We start from the raw sequence: 17,468 nt of genomic DNA on the forward strand, positions 1-17,468 counted from the left end.
TGTGTAGGGTTTCAAATCTTGATATAAAACTTTTGCTTTGCTTTAACGTTAAGAATCTGTAGCAGTGACCAGAGTGTAACATCTCAAGCCTGAGTGATGGTGTGAGACTAAACAGACGGTAATATTTGTGTGTAAGGTGTGCGCCATGGCAACAGCGAAGCTGAACGGGATCCTACAGATGAAAACGGTGGAGTCTCAGGACGAGGCGTGTTTCCTGCTGGGCCGGGTCGAGTGCATCCTCCAGCGCTCGCTTGGCGAACAGAAGGAGACGGACGGGAGACGGAAGGACGAAGGGGTGGATGGGAGAAGAAGGGAAGAGGAGACATACGCGTTCCTGGTCCCTCTGCTCCGAACACTCCTCTCCAAAGTGCACAAGCTGCTGTACATGGAGCTGCACCTCCCCTCGCTCCCAAACTGCAACGGAAGCCCCTCCTTCTTTGAGGACTTCCAGCTCTACTGCAGCTCACCTGAATGGAGGGTGTACCTGGATAAATATGTGAGTCTGTGTGCAGCTTTAACATGAGCACATGGTTTATCAGTCCTTAAGACCAAGTGCTCGAGTTCATCCTTCAAGCGTCTTCCTGTTTGTCTTGTGGTCGGAGTGTAACTGCGTCTGTTCCTCTCCTCAGATCATCCCGTACATGAAGCAGTATGAGATCGAGACCTTCAGTCAGGGGCATGAAAACATGGCTCTGTATTTTAAGGACTGTTACGAGGCCTTCATGATGAACCTGCACCGCCGGGAGAGGGAAAAAGGCGAGAGCAAGATCCGATTTCAGGTACACTAGGGGTTACAGGAATATTCTTGATCAGTAGTTCAATCTTGGGTAACCCTAAGACTGTGTGTGTGTGTCTGTGTGTGTGTGTCTGTGTGTGTGTGTCTGTGTGTGTGTGTCTGTGTGTGTGTGTCTGTGTGTGTGTCTGTGAGATTAAAATGTTTAAAATTTGTGTAGAATTGATAAATGTGTAAAGTGTTGACACATTAAATTATGACTAGACCAGTCCAAGTGGACAAGATTAGTAGATAAACTAACCATTTTATTTAACACACACACACACACACACACACAGGATCAGTTTGTGGAGCCGTTCAGCCGGAGAGCTCGTCAGGAGAACCTGAGGTACAACAGCATGCTGAAGCTGATGCACACACAGAACAGTGCCATCAGCAGGCAGTGGAAGGCGGCCCGACGATCCCTCCTGGGTGACCGAGGACCCTGGGCTAACAGGTCAGATTTTGTCCACTGTTTATGGAAAATGTCTGCTACACGGATGGGGCAGATGCACAGAAGTGCAGATGGGGCTTATGGGTAAACTTGGATATGAATAAACTTTTTGAATACAGAAAGGTTATTGAAACATTGGAAATATGATTATATGTACATTTTAACCTGTGTGTGTGTGTGTGTGTGTGTGTAGGCAGCAGAAAGAGATGCACTGGAAGTTGTCAAGTGCAGAGAATTACTCCCGTATGCGTCTGAAGCTGGTGAGGAACTACAACTTCGACCCTCATAGAGAGGCTAGTGCTCTTAGAGACAACCTGGGTAATACACAAACACACACACACAAGCACGCATCACTCTACATAAACATGCTTTTTATTACTATATTTCTTATATTATAGGTTTACGTGTGTGTGTATGTGTTACAGGTGTGCAGCATCAGCAGGTGAACACTGAGTCTTTGTTGCTGGAGGCTGTGAAGCAGGTGAAGGTCAGTGACCTCGAGGACGAAATCCTAGAGCTGCCTGAGGAGGATCCAAGCGGGAACACACAGTAAGACATACACACACATACACACACTCATTCATCCATCAATCCATCACTAATTACTTCTACCTATCAAGCAATCATCCATCAATCCATTCATCTATCCATCAATCCATCCCATCTCCACCCATCTACTGATCTCTTCACTGATCAATCGATCCATTTATCAATACACAGCTTCATCCATCGCTTCAGTCCACTTTCATTTCTGCAGTGCTTTTAACAAGGCAGCTTTACAGTACAGAAATATATCAGAATCTTTAATCTAATCTGGTGTTAATCATTTATAATCACACTCTCTGGTGTTAATAATCATTTATAATCACACTCTCTGGTGTTAATAATCATTTATAATCACACTCTCTGGTGTTAATAATCATTTATAATCACACTCTGGTGTTTATAATCATTTATAATCACACTCTCTGGTGTTAATAATCATTTATAATCACACTCTCTGGTGTTAATAATCATTTATAATCACACTCTCTGGTGTTAATAATCATTTATAATCACACTCTCTGGTGTTAATAATCATTTATAATCACACTCTCTGGTGTTAATAATCATTTATAATCACACTCTCTGGTGTTAATAATCATTTATAATCACACTCTGGTGTTTATAATCATTTATAATCACACTCTCTGGTGTTAATAATCATTTATAATCACACTCTCTGGTGTTAATAATCATTTATAATCACACTCTCTGGTGTTTATAATCATTTATAATCACACTCTCTGGTGTTAATAATCATTTATAATCACACTCTCTGGTGTTTATAATCATTTATAATCACACTCTCTGGTGTTTATAATCATTTATAATCACACTCTCTGGTGTTTATAATCATTTATAATCACACTCTCTGGTGTTAATAATCATTTATAATCATACTCTCTGGTGTTAATAATCATTTATAATCACACTCTCTGGTGTTTATAATCCATCAATCCGTTCATCCTTTATTGCAGCCATCCATCAATCCCTTCATCCTTCATTACAGCCATCCATCAATCCCTTCATCCTTCATTACAGCCATCCATCAATCCCTTCATCCTGTATTACAGCCATCCATCAATCCCTTCATCCTTCATTACAGCCATCCATCAATCCCTTCATCATGTATTACAGCCATCCATCAATCCCTTCATCCTTCATTACAGCCATCCATCAATCCCTTCATCCTTCATTACAGCCATCCATCAATCCCTTCATCCTTCATTACAGCCATCCATCAATCCCTTCATCCTTCATTACAGCCATCCATCAATCCCTTCATCCTTCATTACAGCCATCCATCAATCCCTTCATCCTTCATTACAGCCATCCATCAATCCCTTCATCCTTCATTACAGCCATCCATCAATCCCTTCATCCTTCATTACAGCCATCCATCAATCCCTTCATCCTTCATTACAGCCATCCATCAATCCCTTCATCCTTCATTACAGCCATCCATCAATCCCTTCATCCTTCATTACAGCCATCCATCAATCCCTTCATCCTTCATTACAGCCATCCATCAGTCCCTTCATCCTTCATTACAGCCATCCATCAGTCCCTTCATCCTTCATTACAGCCATCCATCAATCCCTTCATCCTTCATTACAGCCATCCATCAATCCCTTCATCCTTCATTACAGCCATCCATCAGTCCCTTCATCCTTCATTACAGCCATCCATCAGTCCCTTCATCCTTCATTACAGCCATCCATCAGTCCCTTCATCCTTCATTACAGCCATCCATCAGTCCCTTCATCCTGTATTACAGCCATCCATCAATCCCTTCATCCTTCATTACAGCCATCCATCAGTCCCTTCATCATGTATTACAGCCATCCATCAATCCCTTCATCCTTCATTACAGCCATCCATCAGTCCCTTCATCATGTATTACAGCCATCCATCAATCCCTTCATCCTTCATTACAGCCATCCATCAGTCCCTTCATCATGTATTACAGCCATCCATCAATCCCTTCATCCTGTAGTGTACAGTTAATCAAAATAACACACACACACACACACACACACGCACACATGCTGTTGTGAGAAACTGACCACTCTGTCCTGTTCTCAGGGCGGACGATGAAGACGCGGGACAGAAGGAGAAGCTGGTGATGGTGGAGGACTGTGAGCTGGTCACTGTGGTGGATGTTTATCCCGGTCGCTTGGAGATCACCAACCAGCACATTTACTTCTATGACTGCAGTACGGAGAAAGAGGAGGGTGAGTGTGTGTGTGTGTGTGTGTGTGGTAATATTTCTGTCTACTTATAACAGTAACAGATAATATTTGATTAGAAGCATTTCTTCCCTATCTGAAAGCTTTACCTCTGGCTTTACCACTGATACTGGAGACTCCTTATATAACACTCTGTGTGTGTGTGTGTGTGTGTATGTGTGTGTGTGTGTGTTGCAGGTGTGGGACAGGATTTCAAATGGCCACTGTCTCAGATCAGAGAGATTCACCTGCGCAGGTACAATCTCCGTCGCTCAGCCCTCGAGATCTTCCTCATTGACCAGACCAACTACTTCCTCAACTTCAACAAGGAGGTCAGATGCTCTTCCGGCTCTGTCCTGAATGCTCCACAAATGACTGAGGCTTTTTGAATCTTTTCTTCTCAACATTGAGAACCTCTGTTCTCCCTCTCTGACTTTTTTTTCCCCTCTGTCAGGTGCGTAATAAAGTCTACAATCGGATGCTGCTGCTCTGCTCTCTCTCTCTCCACGGCACTCGCTCACCCCAAGAGCTCCTCAAGGCCTCTGGACTCACCCAGGTCAGAGCTTAAGGCTTACACAGCACATTCAACTGCTTCACTGACCTGAACTTGACCGGTATATTTGTAGTTGTATATGACTGTTATTCCATCCATCCATCAATCCCTTCATCCTTCAGTATATTATCTCATTCATATGTCCATCCATCCATCCATCCATCTGTTCTTTCATTAGTCCATGTTTCCATGCATCTAGCAAAACCTTCATCAGTCAGTATATTATTCCATCCATATATCCATCCATCCAGCCAGCCAACAATCTTTCAAGCCTTTATCTTTTTATCTTTTAAGCCTTTATCTATCAGTATATTATTTCATCTATCCATCCATTCATTCATTTATCCATCCATTTTTCTTTTATTAGTCTATTAATCTATTCATCCAACAGTCCCTTTATTCATTAGTCTGTTATTCCTTTCTTCCTTCCATCTATCTATCCATCTATCAATCTCTTTACCCTTCAGTATATTATTCTATTCATATGTCCATCCTTCCATCTATCTATCCGTCAATCTCTTCATCTGTTGGTATATTATTCTGTCCATCCATCCTCCCATCCATTATTCATTTCACATTTAAGTTCATATATCCATCGATCTAGCAATCCCTTTATCAGTCAGTATATTAATCCATCCATCCATATGTCCGTCCACCAGTCCCTGCATCTGTCAGTATTTATTCCATCCATGCATACATCCATCCAGCCTGCCAGCCAGCATAATCCATTATTCCATTCACCCATCTGTCTATTCACCCGTCTGTCTATCCTCGCATGCATCTCTCCATCTGTATAGCAGCTGTTAATAGCTCACTCCATCACTTCCCATATAAACACAAACTGAGCAGAGGAGAAGACATGAACCAGACTGAAGCACTGATACTTCATCGAGAGCAACATGACTAACAGATCAAACTTCAACCTTAACTCTGACCTGCTGTATAAATCTCTCACTCACTGCTTCTGTGTTTCAGAAATGGGTGAACAGGGAAATCTCCAACTTTGACTACCTGATGCAGTTGAACACCATCGCAGGCCGAACCTACAACGATCTGGCTCAGTATCCAGTGGTACGCCTCTCACACACTCGCATCATCACACAAAACTCATCCATCCATCAAAAAAAACAATAAGATATAACATAAAGGCTTGTTTTCTCAATAGTGTCCAGGATTAGAATTAGCATGTCATAGTGTGATGAAATGAGAATCCTGAAGGTGCTGGAATGGTCTCCTGTTTCCGGTGTGTTAGAATGTATTATGTGCGGAATGATGAATAAAGAAATGTTGAAATGCAGTGAGGTTGTTTACAGTGATGGTTCTCGTTACTAGGCAACACCGTTACATGACGTGTCGGTATGTTCCAGAACCCGACACACTCAAAAATATGCATGTTTTCTACACAAAAAGAGTATATAATTTTATTGGGTGGATTGGGACACAGCAACTGTCTGTATAATAATTGTATACATGATTAGAACTTGTACATCCTGGTGGTCCAGTGTCAGGATCCCGCGGCCCAGGTTCGATTCCCGGGCAGGGCGCTAACCCAGCCACTGAAGAGTTAACTCTCAGTGCCGGTCCCAAGCCTGGATTAAATGGGAGGGTTGCGTCAGGAAGGGAATCCTGCGTAAACCCTGTGCCAAATCCAAACATGTGGACTGAATAATCCGCTGTGGCGACCCCAAAGAGGGAACAGCCGAAAGAAGAAGAAGAACATAAATACGACTTGTTTATAAATTGACATTTGTCAATAATTTGTCTAATTAACCCCATTGTGTGTGTGTGTGTGTGTGTGTGTGTTGTATTCTCAGTTCCCATGGATTCTGTCAGACTACACATCAGAAGAGCTGGACCTGTCTGACCCGCGAGTGTTCCGCGACCTCTCCAAACCCGTTGCTGTGCTAAACGAGAAAAACGCCAAAGCAGTAAAGGAAAAGTAGGTTTCACGTTCTTTCTCTCTCTCTTGTGATACTACTGTGATAATTATTATCCTTAGATCACCATGCTAATTATATCTAATTAATCTGGCAGCAGTTATGATGAAACATAAAACATGATGTTATGATAAACTATGGTATCAAACATAAAATACACTGTATTGGCAAAGGTTTTGGGACACCATCAGTGTTCCAATCACTTCCATGGCCACGGGTGTATAAAATCAAGCACCTAGCCATGCAGACTGCTTCTACAAACATTTGTGTCTGGCACTCCGATGGATGAGTCTGGGTTGGCGGTTGCCAGGAGAGCGGTACTTGCCTGACTGCGGTTTGGTGGAGGAGGACATAATGGTGTGGTGGTGTTTTTCAGGGGTTGGACTCGGCCCCTTAGTTCCAGTGAAAGGAACTCTTAATGCTTTAGCTTACCAAGACATTTAGGACAATTTCATGCTCCCAACTTTGTGGGAACAGTTTGGGGATGACCCCTTCCTGTTCCAACATGACTGCACACCAGTGTACAAAGCAAGGTCCATAAAGACATGGATGAGTTGGATGACCTTCTCGTCCAACATCAGTGCCTGACCTCACAAATGCACTTCTAAAGGAATGGTCAAAAATTCCCATTATATTTTGGCAATATAATGTTTTTGGGGGACTTTTTTTGCTACCAAACCCAAACTTATTGGATTATTTTAAGATAAGCTGAGAAAAAATGAAATTGTATTAATCCTGAAGGAATTTCTTTTGCCAGAGACTTCTCCAGGTAACAAGAAAAATAAATGTAAATGAATATAAATAAAATAATCTATATATACAAATAATATATATATAAAATATAAAAGGCGGACGTTACAAAGAGAAGACTGAATAATGTCTTGTTACACAGTGCTGAAACTGTGGACTATAGATAAAGCTGTGGGATAAAGTGTGTGTGTGTGTGTGTGTAGGTATGAGAGTTTTGAGGACCCCACAGGAACTATAGACCGCTTCCACTATGGCACTCATTATTCAAACGCTGCAGGAGTGATGCACTACCTCATCAGAGTCGAGCCCTTCACTTCCCTGCACATCCAACTGCAGAGCGGCAGGTAAACACCTCTCCCTCTGTCTCTCTCTGTCTCTCTCTCTCTCTCCCACTCCCTCTGTCTCTCTCGCTCTCTCTCTCTCTCCCACTCCCTCTGTCTCTCCCACTCTCTTTCTCTCTCACTCACTCTCTCTCTCTCTCCTCTCTCTTACTCACTCTCTTTCTCTCTCACTCACTCTCTCACTCACTCATTCTCTCTCTCTCTCCCTCTGTCTCTCTCTCTGTCTCTCTGTCTCTCTCTCTCTCTCTCTCTCTCTCCCTCTGTCTCTCTCTCTCTCTCTCTCTCTCTCTCTCTGTCTCTCTCTCTCTCTCTCTCTGCCCCCCCCTCTCTCACACACACTCACTCTGTCTCTCTCTCTCTCTCTCTCTCTCTCTCTCCCTCTGCACTCATCTTTCACTCTGTCACTTTCTCCTGTTTATTTAGTCTATTTCTCTTTCTGTAGCTAGGTCTGTGATGATAACCCAGTCTCTCTCTCTCTCTCTCTCTCTCTCTCTCTCTCTCTCTGCTGTAGGTTTGACTGTGCGGACAGACAGTTTCACTCCATTCCAGCCACATGGCAGACCCTCATGGATAACCCCAACGATGTCAAAGAGCTCATCCCAGAGTTCTTCTACTTCCCCGAGTTCCTAGAGAATCAGAATGGTGAGGAACAGTTGTGGGCGGAGCTAACTAAATAGTAGCAGTGTAATGATACATACCCTCTGTCTCTCTCTCTCTCCTCCCTCTCTTCCCTTGTCTCTCTATATCTCTCTCTTCTTGTCTTGTCTCTCTCTTGCCCTCTCTATCTCTTCCTTTCCCTCTCTCTCTCTCTCTCTCCCTCTTTTTCTCTCTCTCTCTCTCTCTCTCTCTTTCTCTCTCTAGGCTTTGACCTGGGTCGTCTGCAGATCTCCAAAGAGCGTGTGAACGATGTCATTTTGCCGAAATGGGCCAAATCTGCCGAGGACTTTATTTACAAGCATCGCAAAGCCCTGGTGAGTCGCAGTTTGATGATGTCATCAGCACTCTTCTTTACTGACTAACCCAAATACACATCTTTGATGAAGACATGTAAGTGTTTCATGAGTAAGAAGAATGCTCATATTGATTGTGTGTGTGTGTAGGAATCAGAGTACGTCTCCGCCCACCTCCACGAGTGGATTGATCTGATATTCGGCTATAAGCAGAGAGGTCCAGCTGCAGTCGAGGCCCTCAACGTCTTCTACTACTGCACATATGAAGGTATTTTTTTTTTTGGTAATTGTTTTAATTCCTGGGCCATTAATTTTGTACGTTAATGTACTTGAATAAATAATATTGCAAAGCCAAACGTTTTTGTACACTCTGTTAGAAATTTTTTGTTACACTTCAAAGACTTAGTTGGTTAAATTCTCAAGAATGAGGAGTAGATGAATTAGAGCGGAGACTGCGAGCCAGACCTTCTCGTCCAACATCAGTGTCCGACCTCACAAATGCGCTTCTAGTGGAATGGCCAAAAAAACTTCCCATAAACACATTCCTAAACCTTGTGGAAAGTCTTCCCAGAAGAGTTGAAGCTGTTATAGCTGCAAAGGGTGGGACAACTCCATATTACATTCATGTGCAGGTAAAGGCAGACGTCCCAGTTTTGGTCTGGCTCACAAAGGTGTTCTATGGGGTTGAGGTCAGGACTCTGTGCAGGCCAGTCAAGTTCCTCCACACCAAACTCACTCATCCATGTCTTTACGAAGCTTGCTTTGTACACTGGTGTACAGTCATGTTGGAACAGGAAGGGGTCATCCCCAAACTGTTCCCACAAAGTTGGGAGCATGAAATTGTCCAAAATGTCTTGGTATGAAGCTGAAGCATTAAGAATTCCTTTCACTGGAACTAAGGGGCCGAGTCCAACCCCTGAAAAACAACACCTGAATTCAATGATTTGGAGGGGTGTCCCAAAACTTTTGGCAATATAGTGTGTGTGTGTGTTAATATTAAATCAGCTTGTACTGTATAATATTTATTAACTGTGTGATAAATCTCTGACAGTAAGGTACAGTCACCAAATAAAGACTCAATTTTAATCAAACTTGGATTTAGAGTGTGTTTATAATAAAAAGACGATGAAGTGCTTAAATACGAAGATTTATTTGACAGTAATGAGTACACTGTAATAAAACACATTCAATGGCTCATAAAGTGTCCAGGTATTAATAGTCCAGTTAGTAACTGATACAACTCATCACTACACTATACTGCTTGTCAGTCAAAATATGAGATTATTGATGAGTCCTAGAAGAAGTGTAAAGCATCTCTCTCTATAAATCAGTGTGTGTAATGAGAGGAGTGTGTGTGTGTGTGTGTGTGTGTAGGTGCTGTAGATCTGGATGCTATCACAGATGAGAAAGAGAGGAAAGCTTTAGAGGGAATGATCAGCAACTTCGGACAGACACCATGCCAACTGTTAAAGGTACAATTACACAACGCTGAGCTAGAGAGTGTGTGTGTGTGTGTGTGTGTGTGTTGGGGCTAAAGTTTATTTTTGTGTGTCTGTGTGTGTGAGATACACAAGCAGCCTTGTGGGTGTTGTAGTTCTGAGGTTCTTGTCTGTGTGTTTTTGTGTTAGTGCTTGTTTGTGTGTTCAGTTTGAGTATGTGTGTGGTTCTGAGGTTCTCCTCCGTGTGTGTGTGTGTGGTTCTGAGATTCTCCTCCGTGTGTGTGTGGTTCTGAGGTTCTCCTCCGTGTGTGTGTGTGTGGTTCTGAGATTCTCCTCCGTGTGTGTGTGGTTCTGAGATTCTCCTCCGTGTGTGTGTGGTTCTGAGATTCTCCTCCGTGTGTGTGTGTGTGTGGTTCTGAGGTTCTCCTCCATGTGTGTGTGTGTGGTTCTGAGATTCTCCTCCGTGTGTGTGTGTGTGTGTGTGTGTGGTTCTGAGATTCTCCTCCGTGTGTGTGTGTGTGTGGTTCTGAGGTTCTCCTCCGTGTGTGTGTGTGTGTCTGTGTGTGTGTTGTACACAAGCAACCGTGTGTGGGTGTTGTAATTCTTGTAATTCTAAGGCTCTCCTCTCTGTGTGTGTGTGTGTGTGTGTGTGTGTGTGCAGGAGCCTCATCCAGTCCGTCTTTCTCTGGATGAACTGGAGAAGAGGAAATCTCGTCTGGACACGTGTCCACTTAACATCTTCGAGCATCTCTCTGACCTCAAGTCGTTCTTCGTGGAGGTGACTGAACTTTAATTCTAGCAGATTTCTAAAATATAAACCAGAGCACTGAAATATTCTACTCATTTAAATATTACTGTCATTTTATATGCATCAGCTTTTTAAATATTTATAGTATTTATACCATATTTAACATTTATTTAGCGTTACATAATTAGATGATGCTAATACTGTGTGTGTGTGTGTGTGTGTGTGTGTGTGTGTAGGGGATCAGTGATAACGCCGCCCTGGTGAAAGCAGTTGTCCCAAAGAACCAGTCTCACTCATTCATCTCTCAGGGCAGCCCAGACACGCTGGTGAGTCATAAACATGAACACCACTAGCCAATAGCCACTAGCCAATAGAAATCAGCCAGTAGCCAATAGCCATCAGCCCCTAGCCAACAGACAACAGAAATCGGCCACTAGACAATAGAAATCAGCAAATAGCCAATAGAAATCAGCCAATAGCCATCAGCCACTAGCCAATAGAAATCAGCCGATAGCCATCAGCCAATAGCCATTAGCCATGCCCCCGATGATGTCATAATATCAGGACTTTTGTATGATATACTACACTGCCGCTCATTCTGTGGTTCTGCGACAACATTCACAGAAGTCTGTGTGTGTGTGTGTGTGTGTGTGTTGCAGGTTACCGTGAGTTCCAGCTGTCTGATAGGAACTCACGGCTGGCTCTCTTATGACAGAAACATCTCCAACTACTTCACCTTCATCAAAGACCCCACTGTGGCCAATCAGAAGTGAGCATAACTTTTATTATGATTAAATGATAGAACAATAATCAACAAAGCTAAAGTAAATAAAATGTCACTAACTTTCCTGTCGTTCCCCCTGATGTGTAGGACCCAGAGGTTCGTAGCAGGGCCGTTCTCTCCAGATGTGGACGTCTCTACTAAGCTGTTTGTTGTGTCTCATGATGGAAAGCTTCTGTTCAGTGGAGGCCACTGGGACAACAGTCTCCGAGTCACATCGCTGCTGAAGGGGAGGACGATAGCGCAACACATCCGCCACATGGGTAACACGAGAACCTGAGAATTACATACACACACACACACACACACAGAACATCTAGCTGTACTCAATAGACACGATGTAATACACAGGATCATAAAAACACTCGAAGACTCATTATTTAGGCAGGATATTTGAGCAACATTTGTATGAATTTGTGTGTGTGTGTGTGTGTGTGTGTGTGTGTGTGTGTTTCAGATATAATAACCTGCTTGGCCACGGATCACTGTGGGCTTCACCTGATCACCGGCTCCAGAGACACCACCTGCATGGTGTGGCAGGTGCTGCAGCAGGTGTGTGTGTGTGTGTTAGAGCAGAAATGCATATTGCCATATCACTTACCTTCAAATTTTAGAATCCAAAACAGAAGAAAGTGTGTGTGTGTGTGTGTGTGTAATGCTGTCATTTATGGTGTTCGTATATGTGTGTAATGCTGTCTTTTATTGTGTGTGTGTGTGTTGGTGTGTGTTAGAGCATAAATGCATATTGCCAAATCACTTATCTTAAAATTTTAGAATCCAAAACAGAAGAAAGTGTGTGAGAGCTCACATTGTGTACGTGTGTGTGTGTGTGTGTGTGTGTAGGGCGGGGCTCCAGTGGGTCTAAGCCCTAAACCAGTGCAGGTGCTGTATGGACACACAGATGAGGTTGTGAGTGTGTGTATCAGCTCAGAGTTGGACATGGCTGTCTCAGGAGCACGGGTAAGACGCACCCTGGTCCTACTTGTGTATCATGTGTATCATGTGTGGGTTGTTTCTCACTGTTGTACGAAAGGGGGTGAAAACTTGTGCACTCAGTTCCATCCTTATTAATTATATTAGTTGCTGATGCATGATACCTGGTGTGTGTGTGTGTGTGTAGGATGGCACAGTGATGATCCACACAGTGAGGAGAGGACAGTACCTGCACTCACTGCGTCCCCCGTGTGAGAGCTCTCTGCCTGTGTGTGTCACACACCTGGCCATGTCCTGGGAGGGTCACGTGGTGGTACACACCTGTGTGGAGGGCAAGGCCACACTGAAGGTAACACACACACACACACACACACACACTTACAGAGTGAATTTCATCTCAAGGTGGCTGTTGTGCTTGAGTCTCATGCAGTGCATCATGGGACTGGTGCTAGTGTGTCATGTTGGTCTCTAACACTGTGTTGATGTTCAGGATAAGAACACACTGCACCTGTACTCAGTGAACGGGAAACACCTGTGCAGCGAGCCTCTGAAGGAGCAGGTGACCGATGTGTGTGTGTCAGGAGAGGTCATCATCACCGGCAGTGAGCAGGGCTTTCTCTCCATCAGAGACCTGTACAGGTACAACCTCCTCTCCTCTCCTCTCCTCTCCTCTCCTCTCCTCTCCTCTCCTCTCCTCTCCTCTCCTCTCCTCTCCTCTCCTCTCCTCTCCTCTCCTCTCTCCTGTATGTTTGTTCAGACTGTGTGTTCTGACTGGAATCTTGTTTCTGGTGGTTGCCATGGTAGCCTGGCGCTGTGTGTGTGTCCCGTGGCGATGCGTGTGCCGATCCGGTGTGTGTCTGTGCCGAAGGAACAGTCTCACGTGTTGGTGGGGCTACAGGACGGAAAACTGATCGTGGTCGGAGTCGGCAAGCCAGCCGAGGTAACACACACACACACACTCTCACAATCACACACACACACACTTTCACAATCACGCATATAAAGTGATTCACTTGACTCAGCTCATATTCCTTCCTTTAACATCATCTTCTTTCTCTTCACTTCGTCCTCTCGTTCCTTTTTCATGCTTTCTCTTCATTGCTTCTATTCCTTTCCTTTCTCCTCCTTCTCTTTTTCTTCCTCTCCCTGTCCATACTTGTACTCTTCCTCTCTCTTTCTTTCTCTTCCTCTTCATCTCCTCTTTCTATTTCCTTTCCTTTTCATCGCTTCATCTTTCTGTCCTATTCCCTCTTTTCCTCCTCTCTCTCTCTCTCTCTCTATCTCTCTCCTTCCCCCCCTCTATCTCTCTCTCTCTCAGACACGTTCAGGTCAGATCACACGGAAGCTCTGGGGCTCCAGCAAACGCATGACTCAGATTTCCTCTGGAGAGACTGAATATCCCACCCAGGAGCAGATCTGACTCCGCCCACTACCCAGCCATTCACCAATCAGGATGGAGCAAGGAAGGAAGTGTAGTGTCCACGGTGTGTGTCGTGCTTTCAGACGTGTGTGTTGGACCGGCGCGGGCGCTGATGTCCAGCTGGGTGTGTCGGATTCGATTACTACCCTTAATCATATCAACACACACAAACACACACTCATTGCGACACTGGTGTGTGGGTGTGGGTGTGTGTGGGTGTGTGTGGGTGGGTGTGTGTGTGTGTGTGGTAAATATTCCATTTGTTTTCAGTGGCCTTGTATCTCTTTGCCTTTTATTTTTTTAACACACACTCACACACATACACATCATATGCACACATAGGAAGGCTGTTCACTGTGTGTGTGTGTGTGTGTGTGAGAGAGACTGTCTGAATGTGTTTGATTTGTTACTTGAATTCTGGATTATTTATTTGAATGAAGGTGAATCAGTGACTTTTTAACTCTACACTTCAGTGATGAAGGGCTTCAGTAGTCATGACTCTAAGCAGCGAAGCAATACAACCCCCCTCCCGACCCCCCCCCTCCCCTCCCCTACAAAAGACTGATAATGGTACATTCCACTCTGTAACACGGCGACCGACCAATCGTCCGAGTCTTCCCGTGATACAGCATGAGAACTGCCACGTACACGCTGTACGCTCCGGGGGAAGAGATGGAGACGCCGTCGCTGTCGTTGGTGTCTTTATTCCAGTGTGAAGCCATGCACTCTGCGTCTGTTTACTATGCAGGACAGCGTACTTCCACACCACTCAGTTACTGAACTTCTTTTAACGCGTGTGTGTGTGTGTGTGTGTGTGATATTGTTTCTTGGTAGAAATTTCCTCCTTAATTTAGGTAAGGATTGAGCTAAATTATTATTCGAGACGTAAAGACACACCGATTTCCTTATTTCTTCTTCTTCTTCTTCTTCTTCTTCTTCGTCGTCGTCTTCTTCGTCCATGATACTCATGTCCTCATGCTCGGGTTTTCGTGTGTGTGTGAGAGAGAAAAATTTTACTTCACATGCAGTGCTAGTTCAAGAGGTTATGGTTCTGGGTTGTTGATCAGAGGATCAGGGTTCAAGCCCCAGCACCACTGAGCAGTTTAACCCTTTCTGCTCCAGTGGTGTTGTATCAGAACTGCCCCATGTGGTCTGACCCCAACTTCCTCAGCCTGGGCTATGTGAAGAAAAAGAATTCCAGTGTGCTTTAATGTATGTGTGACGATAATTAAGGCTTATTCCGGACAACATTCACCCAGTCAACTGGAAATTAATACCACTGCTGTTGAATTCTTTAATCTGATTGGTCGCTACCGTTTCTATAGTAACAAGCCATGCAAAGACTTTCCACATAATGCGCGGCGGTAGCTCAAGCGGTTAAGGCTCTGGATCGTCGACCAGAAGCCCTAGCACTGCCAAGCTGTCACCATTGGGCCCTTGAGCCAAGGCCCCTAACCCACCCTGCTCCAGAGTGACCCTGACCCTGTGTTCTGACCCTAACCCCCAAGGATGGGATATGTATTAATGTATATGCAGTATATGTGCAGTAAGACAACTTAACTGATAGAAAGCGGATTCAAGTACGTAAGAAAGGAAGGCGTATAGTCGTTGACGGGGTCAAGCGTTCTCTAAGAAGATCTACGGTAGGAGTCTCCAGTGTCAGAAGACCTGATAGCGTGACCTGCTAGCAAGTGATGAGGGAGGAGAAGAGATTTTTAATCCTGTTCTGTTGTAAGAGTGTTACACGGCATGAACTGTAGTGTAACTATAGACGGATAAAAAGTACGGCACTGTGAAAAACAAACACTTCAGGCTTCAGGAACACACTGTTGATTAGTTTCCAGTTACTGCACGACCTAAGCCTCTTTACTTATTTAATGAGAACAAATTTCTAAAGTCTAATTAATACACACATACAGATATTTTTTTATCTATACATTTCTATACATATTGACACACTAAACATATATTTCTATATGTTTTCTATCTCATGGAGAGCGATCTCACCTCACACTTTTCTGTAGATGATGTCACACACACGGTCAGTGTTTCTCTAACGCTGGCTCCGCCCCTCACCGAGACCGCAGTCTAGATTTATAAACTAACAAGCAACCTATTTTTGTAGAAATTCTAATAGCCGTGTGTGTTTTTTTAACGCGTCACAGACACTATTTTAATCCGTTTTTGAGCAGGTCTTAAAGTTAAAGCATTAAAAGGAGTCGTGTGCAATCCTGGGAAATGTTTATAATTATTACAAACATGTTTAGGAAACTTTTTTTTTAGAAGAAATCGGATCAGATTCTGAGTCAAAAATGGAACGATCACTTAAAGAAATGAAGGTCTCTCTCACTTGCATTAGCACTTTACATTTCATTCAGCTGCTGAGATTCACTGCATGACCTTTTGTTTTTCTTTATTAAATAGGTCATGCAGAAATTCCCAAAAACAGTAAATCATGTCCAAAATCAAGTGATTATTATTAATTAAAATTGCATTGTTATTTGACTTTCAGTGGAGTAAAATGTGGAGTTAAAACCAGAAAAAAATTTAAAGAAAAAAATAAAATAAAGAAAAAAATAAAATAAATAATATATGTTTGAAAGTAATAATAATAATAAAAATAATAAAAATTCCAGAAATGAAACAAAAAGAAATATTTCAAAATAGTTAATATTCAGGTCTAAAATATTAGTAATAAATAAATGAATAATAAATTCACATTCACGTTAACAAACTCAGCATTTTCTCAACAGAACATAATCATGTTCTACAAAATTTCTACATTTGTGCATTATACAAACTGGACGCAGTGAATGACCGTTCCACGAGGAGTCTGATTTTCATTTTTTTAATTCCTCTTTAATCTAGTTTTAAAAATGGCGTAAAAAATGTGTTCACTGGAGTCTGAAACCAAAATACAATCTATATTTGTTTCATTTCGAGGATAAAGTTTGTTCTAGAGAGAACGTGGAAACTGAAGTGAAAATGCAATGTTAAATATTTTCCTTAAAAATAAAACGAAAGAACAAAAAACAGAAAATCTGGACGTTTCACGAAGGACCTTCCGTCATGTCTTTCTAATGGTGCGATGTTTGTCGCCTCATCCAGCCTTAACCTTCACACTCTGTAGATAAAAACCTTCAGATCTTAGCGTCACGTGTCTTCGGCGTCACGTGATCACAGATCATCGGTGTGTCTTTAGTCTCTCTGACCAGATCCTGTTCAATGCCAAATTCCTGAGTGATGATGTCATCGAGGGCATGGTGCTCTGCCGTGTGCTTCCTGTACGATGGGGTGATGTGGTGCTTGCTCTGGGTTAATAGGGGCGGGTCCCAAACGCTATCCTTCATCCCTTAGATTTCACATTAATTCACGTCATCATCTTCAGAAATGCCCCGAAGCCCAGATTCATGAAGCGTTATAAACGGCTTATAAACACACGTAACATAATGTAATAATTCCGGGAGGTAACGCGGTCTGCCAACGTTAGGATAATGTGTAATAAACTCCGGACATGTATGTAATCCTGTTATAATGCTGTTATAACTGTTTATTACATGTTATAGAGCATGATGCATTATAAGCTGTGTGCATAATGTTGGAATTGTGAGAAGATGTA

The 17,468-nt window shown here is 43.2% G+C and overlaps 1 protein-coding gene across 2 annotated transcripts in view; it reads left to right on the forward strand.

Annotated features, from left to right (window-relative positions):
• nbeal1 (neurobeachin-like 1) overlaps positions 1-16,129 on the forward strand; it is a 70,417-nt gene extending 54,288 nt beyond the window's left edge. For both annotated transcript variants that reach the window (XM_058402013.1, XM_058402014.1), the window contains 25 exons: positions 137-496; positions 630-779; positions 1,072-1,229; positions 1,420-1,544; positions 1,652-1,775; positions 3,855-4,003; positions 4,196-4,329; positions 4,452-4,553; positions 5,526-5,621; positions 6,365-6,489; positions 7,441-7,581; positions 8,090-8,220; positions 8,440-8,549; positions 8,679-8,796; positions 9,903-10,000; positions 10,629-10,745; positions 10,952-11,041; positions 11,375-11,484; positions 11,587-11,759; positions 11,954-12,048; positions 12,340-12,456; positions 12,617-12,778; positions 12,920-13,068; positions 13,234-13,369; positions 13,748-16,129. In XM_058402013.1, the coding sequence (XP_058257996.1) occupies positions 137-496; positions 630-779; positions 1,072-1,229; positions 1,420-1,544; positions 1,652-1,775; positions 3,855-4,003; positions 4,196-4,329; positions 4,452-4,553; positions 5,526-5,621; positions 6,365-6,489; positions 7,441-7,581; positions 8,090-8,220; positions 8,440-8,549; positions 8,679-8,796; positions 9,903-10,000; positions 10,629-10,745; positions 10,952-11,041; positions 11,375-11,484; positions 11,587-11,759; positions 11,954-12,048; positions 12,340-12,456; positions 12,617-12,778; positions 12,920-13,068; positions 13,234-13,369; positions 13,748-13,849 (3,372 nt within the window). In that variant the 3' untranslated portion in view covers positions 13,850-16,129. The remainder of the gene's footprint in view (positions 1-136; positions 497-629; positions 780-1,071; positions 1,230-1,419; positions 1,545-1,651; positions 1,776-3,854; positions 4,004-4,195; positions 4,330-4,451; positions 4,554-5,525; positions 5,622-6,364; positions 6,490-7,440; positions 7,582-8,089; positions 8,221-8,439; positions 8,550-8,678; positions 8,797-9,902; positions 10,001-10,628; positions 10,746-10,951; positions 11,042-11,374; positions 11,485-11,586; positions 11,760-11,953; positions 12,049-12,339; positions 12,457-12,616; positions 12,779-12,919; positions 13,069-13,233; positions 13,370-13,747) is intronic.
• Positions 16,130-17,468: the final 1,339 nt, after the last annotated feature.

Source organism: Hemibagrus wyckioides, linkage group LG11, assembly GCF_019097595.1.
Source record: "Hemibagrus wyckioides isolate EC202008001 linkage group LG11, SWU_Hwy_1.0, whole genome shotgun sequence".
Classification (NCBI taxonomy): domain Eukaryota; kingdom Metazoa; phylum Chordata; class Actinopteri; order Siluriformes; family Bagridae; genus Hemibagrus; species Hemibagrus wyckioides.